Source organism: Pecten maximus, chromosome 2 (assembly GCF_902652985.1).
Source record: "Pecten maximus chromosome 2, xPecMax1.1, whole genome shotgun sequence".
In the NCBI taxonomy this organism is placed as follows: Eukaryota; Metazoa; Mollusca; class Bivalvia; order Pectinida; family Pectinidae; genus Pecten; species Pecten maximus.
The window spans coordinates 52,432,827-52,449,359 of record NC_047016.1 but is presented as its reverse complement, the minus strand read 5'-3'; the positions used below and the strand labels follow the sequence as shown (position 1 = coordinate 52,449,359).

General features: G+C 34.7%; 1 protein-coding gene across 4 annotated transcripts in view; it reads right to left on the bottom strand.

Annotated features, from left to right (window-relative positions):
- Window positions 1-2,545: 2,545 nt before the first annotated feature.
- Window positions 2,546-16,533, bottom strand: part of LOC117322454 — a 28,974-nt gene continuing 14,986 nt past the window's right edge. For 2 of the 4 annotated variants that reach the window (XM_033877372.1, XM_033877375.1), the window contains 3 exons: window positions 8,351-8,625; window positions 5,778-5,804; window positions 2,546-3,122 (listed from right to left, as the gene is read on the bottom strand). In XM_033877372.1, the coding sequence (XP_033733263.1) occupies window positions 2,868-3,122; window positions 5,778-5,804; window positions 8,351-8,625 (557 nt within the window). In that variant the 3' untranslated portion in view covers window positions 2,546-2,867. Of the gene's footprint in view, window positions 3,123-5,777; window positions 5,805-8,350; window positions 8,626-10,541; window positions 10,634-16,533 lie in introns of those variants that run through there. The other 2 variants (XM_033877374.1, XM_033877373.1) reach the window with 2 other exon arrangements.

Below are 16,533 nucleotides of genomic sequence, written 5' to 3'. Positions count from 1 at the left end.
TTACTTCCAGTCAAACGACAAAATCAAGCAGCTTGCAGTAATGTGTCCCGACAATTAAGGAGTTGAACTGAATAGAAATAATTTAAACGCTACACATAAATAAAATAAATCGCTTGATTTTAGCCACGTACAAGACCTTTATCAATAGACAATATGTCAATGTATTAATGTTTCAATTAAACAATAATCATGAAAAATAATTCAAACATAAATATATCACATTGTCTTGCGTCAAAACTTAATTACAATGTATTTAAGGAAAAACCTCCTGTAAAGCCTTAAAGGAAAATATTTAATTTTCAAAAGAAGCGTTTTACAATATCCAAGCATGCACAAATCTACAATTTCTGTACGTGTACCTTTTCTGATCGTATAGATCTGTATCACTATATTTTGGTGGACATTTTGTTTTTCGAACTTTAAATGTAGATTTTACCTTCACAAATGATAGAATATCCACTTAAATCTCTTTTAATTCGAAATATTACAAATATAAACACTGCTTAATATTATGATGAAAAATAACAAAAAACACATGATATATAAATATATGTATATACAAACAGATAAAGCAATGTGGACTGGTGGGGTATACCAAGCGAAAGCTGTATAAATATAACGTTGTGAAAATTTTAACATATTAGGAAAAAAACTAAATAACAGAAAACCAAATAACATTGCGTAGTGTATCACCATCAGAATCAATAGAATCAAAAGATGTTGATTTCATAGTAATTTATACTATTGTCATATGGGGGTTAAAGTAAGTTGGGACTGACGCGCGTGTAACATATTCAACACTTGTCGACTGTGTTACGCTAGGATAATGCTTTATCAGATACGACAGACCATTGTCTGAAATCTACATATTTATCATCCACTTTAGTATCACATACCTATCCTATTTTCAGCATAATGTCCGTGTTCTCTTTAATAGCAAGGCATATAACATTGTAACTAGATTTTGTAACATCGTCAAAAAAGTGCTGACTGGTACGGAGTTTATCACAGACCCTTTCAAACGAACGTGTGTTCATACAAAGGGCTAAATGCATTCGTCCCCTACTCTCACCCAGTTTGGTTTTATTATTTTCATATTATCCTCAACAGACTGTGTACTTATTATTTCATTACGAGGAGCACAGTGATAAGCGAAGCCTATCACACCTGTATGACTCTACCTTAACAAAGGTAACGAAACTTCTGTAAACGTGCTTTTATCATATTCTAAAGATAATCTCATTTAAGCACAACTGGAGCTAGAACGCTTCCGCTTTATATTGGTTATCATGATGGCCGAATCGGTTTGATTTCTGTAATGCACTAGAATGTGTAAATAATTACATTAATTACATTTTTTTTTTTACATTATATCATTAAAATAACGCCTGTAGATTTTTTACCCTTATAAAATCTAAATGTGTAATTCTGCGAATCTAAGATGCATCATACCAGCGTATTTCTGTTAATTTTGTGATTTAAGATAATCGAGTCGAGGGCAAGATATATAATTAAGTCTCGTTAGTAATAAATTACAAGTATATAAGACTGTCACAATGTGTAAGAATCAATTTAATGAACAGATTTGATTATATATTTGTAAACTGACTTTCAAATGTTGTTTTTTTCACAACTGTAAATTCCCAGGTCATGTGTTTGTTTTCTTTTTTAGATATGGAAATGGTAGCGATTTGGTATTTTATATCAAACCATTTAATAAGCTGGATACTTTTTTGGTCAACTATAAGTAGGTATAAATAATGTACTGTAGATAGCTTATCGTTAATGTCGCGCTCTTAGTTCTTAAAGCATGAAGGATTTGTTATGTTTCGCATATTTCTATTATATGTGCTTAAGTAGTCTCCAAAAACACGCCAAAACGATATATGTTTACTATGATTTTAAAACTATAAATATGTGTAATAACTATGATTGCTTATACCATACTTAAATGCATTCACAATTATTTGCAAATAGAACATACATATTATATATTCACATAATACAACCACAGATAATCTATAAAAATCACTAAAACAATACTACCACACAGGTAAAAATGTACTGTACGATTATCATATCATTGATATGGACTGATCTTATGCGACTTCCCCCCCCCCCCCCCCCCCCCCCCCCCCCCCCAATTTATGTCGGTAGTTTGTAGACTTTATAAAGTATACGCAGAAAAAAACTGTAACTGAATACACTTACATTTTAGACATTCGGACCAAAATAGTAGTAATTCCATCCTGATCCAATCAAACAATAAAGCTGTTAGGAGTTCACCCTATGAACATCCTTAAATCATGTCAAATTAAGTACGGATACTCTATATACTGGTATGCGTTACATGTTAATTTACGACTGATTTCTGTACTGTAATGTACTAACATTATATGAATTAAACCTATTTTTTCTACTTATTTGCGAAGCGATAATAAAAAACAACATTTTACTGGCATGGTCAATAAATAACTACCGGCTTAAATCATTCGCACATATTTTTTAAAATTTTAAATTCGATGTTATTATATTAAAATTTTTAAATAAATACAAAATAATAATAAAAACAATCTTAGAATATTTGCAAAATTTAACACATATTATCCTAATGTATGTTTTTCATTATCACAGGTAAATGAGAAACCAGTCACTAACGGTAATTAGGTGTTATACGGTATAGGTTGTTTTACGATAGTTCGAGTTTCTGCAGATTCACAAAATGAAAGTAAAAAGGATGTAACTTTAACGCGTAAATGATGATTCTAGATATATTTTTGAGATATCTTCTTTTTGTTTCTGGTCCGACACTATCCTTGAAAGCAATCTTAACAACATTTTTGAAAAAAAAAACTTTCTCGATGTCGTCACTTTTTGTAGCACGTGACGTTGATAAGTCTTTGAATATCTGGTCGCCGGAAGTAACCATTGCAGTTTTTATCCAACGCAGCGTCGTATTTAGGGATAATGTCTTTATATTTCGTCCTCAGCTTTTCTGTGATAATTGCGTCGTTACGGAACTCTCGTTCTCGTTCCCGAATTCTTTCCACTGATGGTGATTCCTTAGCACGCCTCCTAAAACTCAGCTTGTTGATTTTGTTCAGTCTTTGAGCCTCGGCATCCTGAAATAAAAAAATATACATGTACATTCTAAAGATGATCAGATAATATATTTTCACTTCTGAAATCTCTCGTCTAGATACCAGATAAGGTCATAGAGAGACTGTCCACTTACGAAAGAGACATTTATAGTGCTGTCCCACTGAAATATAATACCTTGAAAATTGGAAAATGAAGGTTGATCTGGGTTGATGCAGAGAGATAATTTGTTTAGAACAGAAGCAAATTGTCATAACGTTTGTTGTAAAATTTACCCAACGCGAATGTTTACTATCCGAATATCCGTCCATCTGTTATGGTTGAGTATTTAAATGTGATGTTCCTGTGTTTTCATGTAAATTGTAGTGCTGTTCATCATATTCCGTCAGTTAAATACACCTATTACATATAACAATCTGATTTACGTACATATATCATATTAGTCAAATTTAATAACCATCTTCTTTTACATATAACAATCTGATTTACGTACACAAAAGAGTCAAATCTAAAGAACTCATTGATATCAATAAAATCTGGTTTATTATAAAACTCTGATACGTATCCTATGATAGGACATATTAGCACTTTTAGCTTCCGTCATTTGGCAGAAACCATACAAACCATTGAACAGTGGTGTAGCTGTACCGTACATATCTGAATATAACTGATCCTTCCAATTGTGTGTAATACCGAGACTTAAACACACAATCCTGAAATCGAGGATTGGCGATAGATCCGAAACAAGGGCAACACTAAGTAAACCAGGGCATTACTAGATAAACCAGGGCAACACTAGGTAAACCAGGGCATTACTAGGTAAACCAGGGCATTACTTGGTAAACCAGGGCATTACTAGATAAACCAGGGCATTACTAGGTAAACCACGGTAACACTAGGTAAACCAGGGCATTACTTGGTAAACCAGGACATCACTAGGTACACCAGGGCATCACTAGGTACACCAGGGCATCACTAGGTACACCAGGGCATTGCTTGGTAAACCAGGGCATCACTAGGTACACCAGGGCATTGCTTGGTAAACCAGGGCATTACTAGATAAACCAGGGCATTACTAGATAAACCAGGGCAACACTAGGTAAACCAGGGCATTACTAGGTAAACCAGGGCATTACTTGGTAAACCAGGGCATTACTAGATAAACCAGGGCATTACTAGGTAAACCACGGTAACACTAGGTAAACCAGGGCATTACTTGGTAAACCAGGGCATCACTAGGTACACCAGGGCATCACTAGGTACACCAGGGCATCACTAGGTAAACCACGGTAACACTAGGTAAACCAGGGCATTACTAGATAAACCAGGGCATCACTAGGTACACCAGGGCATCACTAGGTACACCAGGGCATCACTAGGTAAACCAGGGCATCACTAGGTACACCAGGGCATCACTAGGTACACCAGGGCATTACTAGATAAACCAGGGCAACATTAGGTACACCAGGGCATTACTAGGTAAACCAGGGCAACACTAGGTAAACCAGGGTAACACTAGGTAAACCAGGCCAACATTAGGTACACCAGGGCATTACTAGGTTAGCCAGGGCAACATTAGGTAAACCACGGTGACGTTGGATAAACCAGGGCAACATTGGATAAACCAGGACAACATTAGGTAAACCAGGGCATCACTAGGTACACCAGGGCATTGCTAGGTACACCAGGGCATTGCTAGGTACACCAGGGCAACATTAGGTAAACCATGGCAACATTAGGTACACCAGGGCATCACTAGGTACACCAGGGCATTACTAGATAAACCAGGGCATCACTAGGTACACCAGGGCATCACTAGGTAAACCAGGGCATCACTAGGTACACCAGGGCATCACTAGGTACACCAGGGCATTACTAGATAAACCAGGGCAACATTAGGTACACCAGGGCATTACTAGGTAAACCAGGGCAACACTAGGTAAACCAGGGTAACACTAGGTAAACCAGGCCAACATTAGGTACACCAGGGCATTACTAGGTTAGCCAGGGCAACATTAGGTAAACCACGGTGACGTTGGATAAACCAGGGCAACATTGGATAAACCAGGACAACATTAGGTAAACCAGGGCATCACTAGGTACACCAGGGCATTGCTAGGTACACCAGGGCATTGCTAGGTACACCAGGGCAACATTAGGTAAACCATGGCAACATTAGGTACACCAGGGCATCACTAGGTACACCAGGGCATTGCTAGGTAAACCAGGGCATTACTAGATAAACCAGGGCAACATTAGGTAAACCAGGGTAACACTAGGTAAACCAGGCCAACATTAGGTTCACCAGGGCAACATTGGATAAACAAGGGCAACACTAGGTTCACCAGGGCAACATTGGATAAACAAGGGCAAAACTGGGTAAACCAGGGCAACATTGGATAAACCATGGCAAAACTGGATAAACCAGGGCATTACTAGGTACACCAGGGCACAGAAAGGAAAACATTAAACAGCAAAGGTAAAGAAAACATGGCCATTAATTTGAGACGTGCAAAATTAAACAACGATTCATTGTGTTTACATCCCTTTGTTAACCTGTATAAAACAGGTCACGTGTTAAATACAACCAGTGGTATTGTTACAAACATGTGCAGCACAAGACAACGATATGGGTGATGTGAAATACACGTGCGTAAGATAGCAATGAATACATCTACCTCACTCTCCCGGCTAGAGCCTCTTGACTGAATAGGAAGAAAATGTGACAATATATCATTATTAAGTTTTAATTGTTCACGCATCAGTACAAAGAGCACGCACCTTAAACATATACCTGAAATATAAATGTGATTATGTTGGTGATATTAATAACCAAAAGTGATATAAATAAATATGTACTTGATTTTTTCAGGCTAAACAACATGAACAAAAACGTGGATAAAGCAAAAACCTAACCGATCCTCCTAGTGCCACTACAATTCCATCAAATACGACAAAAGACCTAGCGCCCAGAGAACAAAAGATCGTGATATACGTGAAATATATACATGTTACTTTGTATCAAATATCTATATTACTGTTAATATACTAATTAGGACGTGTTTGACCCACGGTAATATGAGTATTAGATTCATCGTTATCTACATCAGATATACTCTAAGTTAATTACATAGCATACCCTATACCACTTTAGCGAGTCCTCCAAACGTCCACTTAGTTTAACTCCATAAATTCTCTCCATCTCCTTGATATTGCAATCTTGATTACAAGCAATATTTGGGTTACTTTTCCAAATCCGCAACATGATGATTTACTACAATATCTAGTACTACTTATATAGCTGTTCACTGCTAGCTTTACACAAACTGATTCTTCGTTTCACTAGAATAAATTGAAATATTGATTCCGATCTATATGTACATGTATATACCTGGGATTTCAAATATTAAAGAATTGTTCAGCCAATGATAAGAGCCGTTTAAGAAGAACCAATGAAAATCAACATTACAATTTACGACACACTATCATTTTAATCGACCACTATGACAATTTGAAGAACTTCTTGAAAGTGCTTCCAATGGAGAGGTGACATTTCAATGGATTTTTTTTAACAAAATGTATATCAAAATACTTTCTACCATACTGAATGAGAAACTCTCGGTAGGTATAATTGAATATATGTGTCACGCGGATTAAAGGGACCACGGACGCCAGGGTTAGAGTGCGCGTGTACAACATACCTTTCTCATCTAAATCGTGCTAACGGAGCAGGTCTGCTATACTGATTTACTATCTTAATGGGAAATATTTGTAAATATTTGTAAATGAAGAGTCCCTATCTATGCTGTCGTGTTGTCATTACACCCATTGATAAGTCTTAACATCCGTGTATCTCTCATTTATCACGTGAGGGAGGTAACAAATTATGTTTATATGACAACTTGTCTATGTAACAGACCTTTGTTAAGCGAGATGTTATGACAACCTTCATAACTTGACATTATTGAGTAGCATCGCCGTGTGGTATACGATAACAATAGAACCAGTCTTTGTTATACACGCATAAACATTTATAATAAATAACCTGACGCCTGAAGGAGCTTAAACCTCCTCCATTTTGGTTCTTGACATTGTTTACTTCGCCTGTGTCCGTTACTGTTAAACTGTAAGTTCCTACAATTCCGCGGGAGGAATGTTCCACGGCTACATATTGTTTAATAGAAGACTCCCAAGTGTTATAGTTCTTACATCTTTCTTCATCTTTTTATATTAGCAACAAAAGAAATTATTATTAAATATCCTTTTACGCGATTCGTTTATTTACCCACATTTATTGTACATAAGAAAATAAAGTACGACCAATATTATTAAATTAGCAGTATGTTGATTATATACACATTAAGTATGTGCTAAACTAACTGCGAACCAACCAATAAATAAATGATAATAATAACCAAAAAAGGCCAAAATAACGTTATCATAATTTAATATCGGTAAGTACCGCAGTAGTTTATCTTTTAAAATGATATTGTCATTCATATGTATGTTCATCTACTGTAAATGACATTATCTTAAGACCAGGTGACTTGTTTCTAAATCTATACTGATTTAATATCATATTATTGCTATAATGAATTATATTATTTACTTAAATCAATCGTGTTGGCTAAAGAAGACACATGGCATCAATGAACCGGTAAAAAAAATAAACCGAAATAACTAGGTAATACAGATTTGTACCGAACCAGTCATTATGATTTCATCAACAACTATAAACAACAAGGTAATACAGATTTGTACCGAACCAAACATTATGACTTTATCAACAACTATAAACAACTTAAGTTTGATACTTTGAGTCCCTTCATGTGTTGGTAAACTCAGGTATCGGTATAACGAAGTTAACAACTCTCTCCTGAGTTACACATGAAGTATGCGTACATGATTAGTACAAGGACACATCAAACAGTGGACGGATACGCCATGGATTAAATCCTAAACTAACAATCAATATGTTTTGACATTAAATACTTTTGAAATCAAATAAACGTCTGTTTGACAGACATGTTTGGTTTGATAAAATCAAACTTAAATAAGTTGAGATATTTATAAAAGAATCGGATGTGACAAAATTTGATTTGTCAACCGTTCTTGAAGCACGTGTTGGCACCAAACTAAATACTACATAAGGGGGGGGGGATAAAGGAAACGCCCTACTTGCTATATTATTGTATTGAGAGAACAAAAATCACTAACCGCCTGTTTGATACTGTGTGAAAAGATAATTTACCTTGACAACCAGCACTCGTTCCATGGATCGCTCCAGGACGGCTTTGGCGATAGGAGACTGGAAATACGCCTGCGCGTACTTATCGTGTTCGGCATTGTACGGAGGAATGATCGGGCGTTTCCGTGACGAGTGGTACATAAACGTACTAACAGCGTCATTTACAAATCCCTTTTCAAGCTTTTTTTGGACGTTGATGGCCGGAAGTGGTTTGATGGCGGTGGGTACCTTGTCCTTACGCCACAGGGGACTCCCATACGTCACCCAAGACATCTTCTCTGTAACACAGGAAAACACCCAGTCATTAGTGACGTACATATCATTATGGAAATTCTACGTCAGGAAAACAAATGGAAAATATATATATTCTATATAGACGGTTTGAAGGTGCAGATACATATTCTGCCCGAGAAATCAATGACCTTCAATTAATGTTATCTATAAGATGTATTCGTAACTAATTTAGAACCATAATTTCATTGTTTTGTTGTCCTCTCGGAGTATATGTCGCGGATGGATATCTATCTTTCGATCCGGAAAATAATCATACGGCGGAGTAATCTATAGTCAAGATTTATAAAACACGAGGCATAGAAGCGCTTTCAATTTTTACATCAAAATACACATTTCACACCAAACCAATAAATAAGGGAGGTTGGAACGCCCATCGGTATTTACACATCACCCTAATGAGCGTGACGTATCAATATATTTGATTACAAAGTTCATAAATAAGTTATAAGATCAATGTATGAGATGTAATATCATAGTATTATACCAATCAGTATTATTATATGATATACAATGATACAAGAATTGAGGTTCCTGTATGTCAGTATCAAACATACTGTGTAAGTAAACTTATCTGTGTAATCTACTCTGTGTAATCTACGCTGTGTAATCTACGCTGTGTAATCTACTCTGTATAGTCTACTCTGTGTAATCTACTCTGTATAGTCTACTCTGTATAATCTACTCTGTGTAATCTACGCTGTGTAATCTACTCTGTGTAATCTACGCTGTATAGTCTACTCTGTGTAATCTACTCTGTGTAATCTACTCTGTGTAATCTACTCTGTGTAATCTACTCTGTGTAATCTACTCTGTGTAATCTACTCTGTGTAATCTACTCTGTGTAATCTACTCTGTGTAATCTACTCTGTATAGTCTACTCTGTGTAATCTACTCTGTGTAATCTACTCTGTGTAATCTACTCTGTATAATCTACTCTGTGTAATCTACTCTGTATAATCTACTCTGTGTAATCTACTCTGTATAGTCTACTCTGTATAGTCTACTCTGTATAATCTACTCTGTGTAATCTACTCTGTGTAATCTACTCTGTGTAATCTATTCTGTGTAAAAACCATAGTTTTGCTCCACAGCAAAGGGATACAACTTCCTATACAGATCAAGGTACTGGTACAGTACAGAGAGAATTGTCTTTTGACATAATACATGTATATTTCTTATCACAAGGATACGTTACCATAGCGATAACGTTTAAAGTGTAGAAATCAACACCGAGAATAACCGTGAAAAATATACAGTTGTTGTAGCAAGAAACATCCTTGATAAATCGTTGTGTGAAAATAAAATATCACTTAAACAATAGCATCAAAAGAGCATACCGCTAAAATATCATAGAGGCGATATTGTACCGCAAAAATGAATACACCACTTAGTAATATACGGGTTTATATAGTTTATATATATATAGTTTACATATATGTTTAAAATTAAAAAAAAAATGTTATCATAGAAATACACTCATGGTCTCCATTTTGATTTAAAAACCTTAGCAATCTTTTTTTTCAAATTCAGCTTTAAATACGCACTGTATGATTAAATAACTTGAATGAATTTAACAAGCATATGTATTGCTATGCAAATTTGAAACTTATGTGTTAATCAAGTGATCTTTAAAATTGTATTTTTGAATGTGTTCTGAAGGGAAGATTAAAAAACAACAACAACAATAACAACAATATAGAAATGAACAATACCTATTATATCTCATCGAACCTGAAATAATTTATGAAATACTATCGCAAAAAGTCCATTCAAACAATAGAGCGTAATTAACATTGCCTGCAATATATATCACTCAGGTAAACATAAATTATGAATATTGTCACAAAAATAAAAAAAAATACCGCTAAAACAATAGCATTTAAACAGACAGAAACCTTACCTGGCGTGGTTGCCTTTTTCGTCATTATCAAACAGTATGATATACCCGTCTGTATTACCAGGGATCCCTAACATTAAACAGTGAGGTAGATAGAAGTGTGTGTTTATATAAATAGGGAGGCGAGAAACCCAGGCACGCGTCTACAACAGGTGGGGTACAGGCGCGTATGTTAACAGACTAGCCACTAATCCTACATTATCGTCAATCACACTTTTACACCATATCGCCATTTCGTCCTTATCTATATCATTGTTTGATTACAGGTAAACACATTAAGACCTCATATAGTCAATCCTCCTAAATAAAGAGTTCGGTAGTGATGTCCCCATTGATGTGCGACCGCGGTGTTAAATCTGATCTTGTGTCTTATAAAGTCGTCCCTACCTGTACAGATGCATTGGCAGTTTGACACTTTGGCAGGCGGAATAAACTTCACTATTGTTGTTTCAATACTACTATACTTTAAATAAAATCGAAATATTATAAATGTCCTGGACCTTTTACAGAATTAAGATAATGAAAGTAACTTGCAATCTTACATATGACATTCGCCGTCACCATCTTAACTGACGGTTAGATACGCCAACCAAGAAAATGCAGAGATCATTTAACACATCAAAACAAATATCCTCAGCTTTATTTAACAGTCATGGTCATATATCTACATTTACACTGCAGCCCCACTATATAACTTAACCAAGCTCATTTGAAGGTTACGAGTCCATAACTTCAAAACCGTTATTATAACGTCATTAAATTAAAGTCATAATTGTCATCTCAGCGATAACGAAAGATGGCGGTTGAAAAAGCTATTTCTTCTTTGACGATAATAATTAGTTCATTTATCGTATTGTATTTTCTTGACAGAGGAAGGAAAGAGAGGCTTGTCTTATAAATATACAGCTAGAGGTGTACAAAACACTACACGGAAGAAAGAAAAACAGAACTCAATAGACAAGACCAGGGAGAAGTATGAATACAAATGGAAAGGTTGCTGCAACAGGAACAGAAGAGAAACCGAAACAAATTGGACACAAGAAAATGACGGGAAATCACATGAAAAAAATCCCGAAAACAAGAACAAAGGAAACATACCAGTGCAAATATTATAAACAACTGTATGGAAAGTACAAAAAAAGAAAGAACAAAAATTAATCTTGCAAACTGTGGACACATGTCATAACAAAAGACAACAGGAACTGTGGACACATCATAACAAAAGACAACAGGAACTGTGGATACATCATAACAAAAGACAACAGGAACTGTGGACACATCATAACAAAAGACAACAGGAACTGTGGACACATCATAACAAAAGACAACAGTAACTGTGGACACAGCATAACAAAAGGCAACAGGAACTGTTGACACATCATAACAAAGGACAACAGGAGCTATGGACACATCATAACAAAAGGCAACACGAACTGTTGACACATCATAACAAAGGACAACAGGAACTGTTGACACATCATAACAAAAGGCAACACGAACTGTGGACACATCATAACAAAAGACAACAGGAACTGTGGACACATCATAACAAAAGACAACAGGAACTGTGGACACATCATAACAAAAGACAACAGGAACTGTGGACACATCATAACAAAAGACAACAGTAACTGTGGACACAGCATAACAAAAGGCAACACGAACTGTTGACACATCATAACAAAGGACAACAGGAACTGTTGACACATCATAACAAAAGGCAACACGAACTGTGGACACATCATAACAAAAGACAACAGGAACTGTGGACACATCATAACAAAAGACAACAGGAACTGTGGACACATCATAACAAAAGACAACAGGAACTGTGGACACATCATAACAAAAGACAACAGGAAGTTGGGAGAAAACAGTCGGGTAACAGATACCGATTGGACAACAAAGCAAAAAAATGGACATCACTACGAACCAAAGGTCTGATTCCGTCGGTACTGACTACTGTACATCTATCAAGTAAATATCAGGTCATGTGGACATATGGAGGCATGGCAATATTTATCTGATCATTTGATGTGTGTTTAATTTACAAATATTATCCGCGAGTTAATTACGATCATAGGTGAAGATTTAAACTCAATTCCTATCTTTAAGCGTTGTAGTCCAGTGTGATAACTGGCCTTTCGTTTAGTAGTCTCTCTGGAGGGTCCCTGACCAAGTAAGTGTATATACTGGTATGTAATTCAGGTCCATCTAACAGGTAATTTCTATAACAAGTTTAGTCAGGTATATATCACTCAAATATCAAAACTGGTAACGGTGTCGTCAATGTTCTTAAACTTAAGGATTTCTTTTTTATTTTAAAACTTTCCCTGTGAAAACACTCACTGTAATTAAGCGGAAAATCCGTTAAGGAACTTTGCTAAATTTTCAAATGCATTCTTGTGGACAAATTTAAGTTAGGGAGTTCCTGTGTGTTCCGAATGTTGATGAAACTGAAACATGAAGAGTCAGCCTTATATTACACATTTCTTATTTCATACTTACACGTTGGCGATTAAACGTCTTTTTAGAAGATGCTGTTAACAGTTGTATTTCACTCACGTTATTGTGTCTATAGAAATATCATAGACGTCTACATATCTCATAGTGGAGGTAAATCTATCACATATAGTCCTCGAAATGGAAATCATGTCTGTATATCACACCTGTTAAAACTTATCACTGTAAACACCTTATATATGTGTATCAAAAACCACACCTGTCAAATTAATCGACGGTATCTTACACTACCAACGATAGATATCTTAACTATGATATCAATTTAATATGAAAATCTCGTATTTTCAATGCTGTACTTAAAATTTAGATTCATATAAAATATACAATATATCAGTTAATATAAAAGTCTTGGCGGTTCTTTAGGTTTTGAAATAAAGACCACACACTTGATTACGTATACGGGTATCCTAAATCGAACTGTGTATAGCCAAGGGAGCACGAGGCCTAGTTTACAAGTCTATTTACCCACAGAACGGGCGTACATTGTACATTGTATGGTCGGGTACGGAAAAAACTATTACATACGGACTGACACATCAATCATATATAAAGGACAAGGCGATGTTAGTCGACAGAGAGATAAACTTAAATAAGCTACAACAAATATCAGATAAAGTTATTAAATACTTGGAAAGAAGAACAGAAATGGAAAAAATCAATACAAATATTACATAATAAATCTAAGTTGTTACTTAGTTAACACGTTGAATTTGAAGCAGACACTTAAACAATTTACATAAATGTGTTATAGTACATACTTACGTATATATTTTAAACGTGTGTTTATATTGTACGTATTTATGTCAACAGTTTACACTTGTATTTATATTGTATGTATTGACGTCAACAGTTCACACGTGTGATTATATTGTACGTATTTATGTAACAAGTTTACACTTGTATTTATATTGTATGTATTGACGTCAACAGTTCACACGTGTGATTATATTGTACGTATTTATGTAACAAGTTTACACTTGTATTTATATTGTATGTATTGACGTCAACAGTTCACACGTGTGATTATATTGTACGTATTTATGTAACAAGTTTACACGTGTGTTTATATTGTACGTATTTACGTCAACAGTTTACACGTGTGTGTATATTGTACGTATTTACGTCAATAGTTTACACGTGTGTTTATGTTGTACGTATTTACGTCAACAGTTTACACGTGTGTGTATATTGTACGTATTTACGTCAACAGTTTACACGTGTGTGTATGTTGTACGTATTTACGTCAACAGTTTACACGTGTGTTTATATTGTACGTATTTATGTCAACAGTTTACACGTGTGTTTATATTGTACGTATTTATGTCAACAGTTTACACGTGTGTATATATTGTACGTATTTACGTCAATAGTTTACACGTGTGTTTATATTGTACGTATTTATGTCAACAGTTTACACGTGTGTTTATATTCTACGCATTTACGTCAACAGTTTACACGTGTGTTTATATTGTACGCATTTAAAGGTCAACAGTTTACACGTGTGTTTATATTGTACGTATTTACGTCAACAGTTTACACGTGTGTTTATATTGTACGTATTTACGTCAACAGTTTACACGTGTGTTTATATTGTACGTATTTATGTCAACAGTTTACACGTGTGTTTATATTGTACGTATTAACGTCAACAGTTTACATGTGTGTTTATATTGTACGTATTTATGTCAACAGTTTACACGTGTGTATATATTGTACGTATTTACGTCAATAGTTTACACGTGTGTTTATATTTTACGTGTCGACGTCAACAGTTTACACGTGTGTTTATATTGTACGTATTTACGTCAATATTTTACACGTGTGTATATATTGTACGTATTTACGTTAACAGTTTACACGTGTGTGTATATTGTACGTATTTACGTCAACAGTTTACACGTGTGTGTATATTGTACGTATTTACGTCAACAGTTTACACGTGTGTTTGTATTATACGTATTTACGTCAACAGTTTACACGTGTGTTGATATTGTACGTATTTATATCAACAGTTTACACGTGTGTTTATATTGTACGTATTTACGTCAACAGTTGACACGTGTGTTTATATTGTACGTATTTACATCAACAGTTTATACGTGTGTTTATATTGTACGCATTTATGTAACAAGTTTACACGTGTGTGTATATTGTACCTATTTATGTCAACAGTTTACACGTGTGTGTATATTGTACGTATTTATGTCAATAGTTTACACGTGTGTTTATATTGTACGTATTTATGTCAACAGTTTACATGTGTGTTTATATTGTACGTATTTATGTCAACAGTTTACACGTGTGTTTATATTGTACGTATTTACGTCAACAGTTTACACGTGTGTTTATATTGTACGTATTTACATCAACAGTTCATACATGTGTTTATATTGTACGTATTTATGTCAACAGTTTACACGTGTGTGTATATATGTACGTATTTATGTCAACAGTTTACACGTGTGTTTATATTGTACGTATTTATGTCAACAGTTTACACCTTTTTGTATATTGTACGTATTGACGTCAACAGTTTACACGTGTGTTTATATTGTACGTATTTATGTAACAAGTTTACACGTGTGTTATATTGTACGTATTTATGTCAACAGTTTACACGTGTGTTATATTGTACGTATTTATGTAACAAGTTTACACGTGTGTTATATTGTACGTATTTATGTAACAAGTTTACACGTGTGTTATATTGTACGTATTTATGTCAACAGTTTACACGTGTGTTATATTGTACGTATTGACGTCAATAGTTTACACGTGTGTGTATATTGTACGTATTTATGTCAACAGTTTACACGTGTCTTCATATTGTACGAATTTACGTCAACAGTTTACACGTGTGTGTGTGTGTATATTGTACGTATTTATGTCAACAGTTTACACGTGTGTGTATATTGTACATATTTATGTAACAAGTTAACACTTGTGTTATATTGTACGTATTGATGTCAACAGTTTACACGTGTTTTTATATTGTACGTATTTATGTCAACAGTTTACACGTGTGTGTGTATATTGTACGTATTTATGTCAACAGTTTACACGTGTGTTTATATTGAACGTATTTATGTCAACAGTTTACACGTGTGTTTATATTGTACGTATTTATGTCAACAGTTTACACGTGTGTTTATATTGTACGTATTTATGTCAACAGTTTACACGTGTGTATATATTGTACGTATTTACGTCAACAGTTTACACGTGTGTGTATACTGTACGTATTTACGTCAACAGTTTACACGTGTGTTTATATTGTACGTATTTATGTCAACAGTTTACACGTGTGTTTATATTGTACGCATATATGTCAACAGTTTACACGTGTGTTTATATTGTACGTATTTATGTCAACAGTTTACACGTGTGTGTGTATATTGTACGTACATTTATGTATTTATGTCAACAGTTTACACGTGTGTGTATATTGTACATATTTATGTAAGAAGTTAAC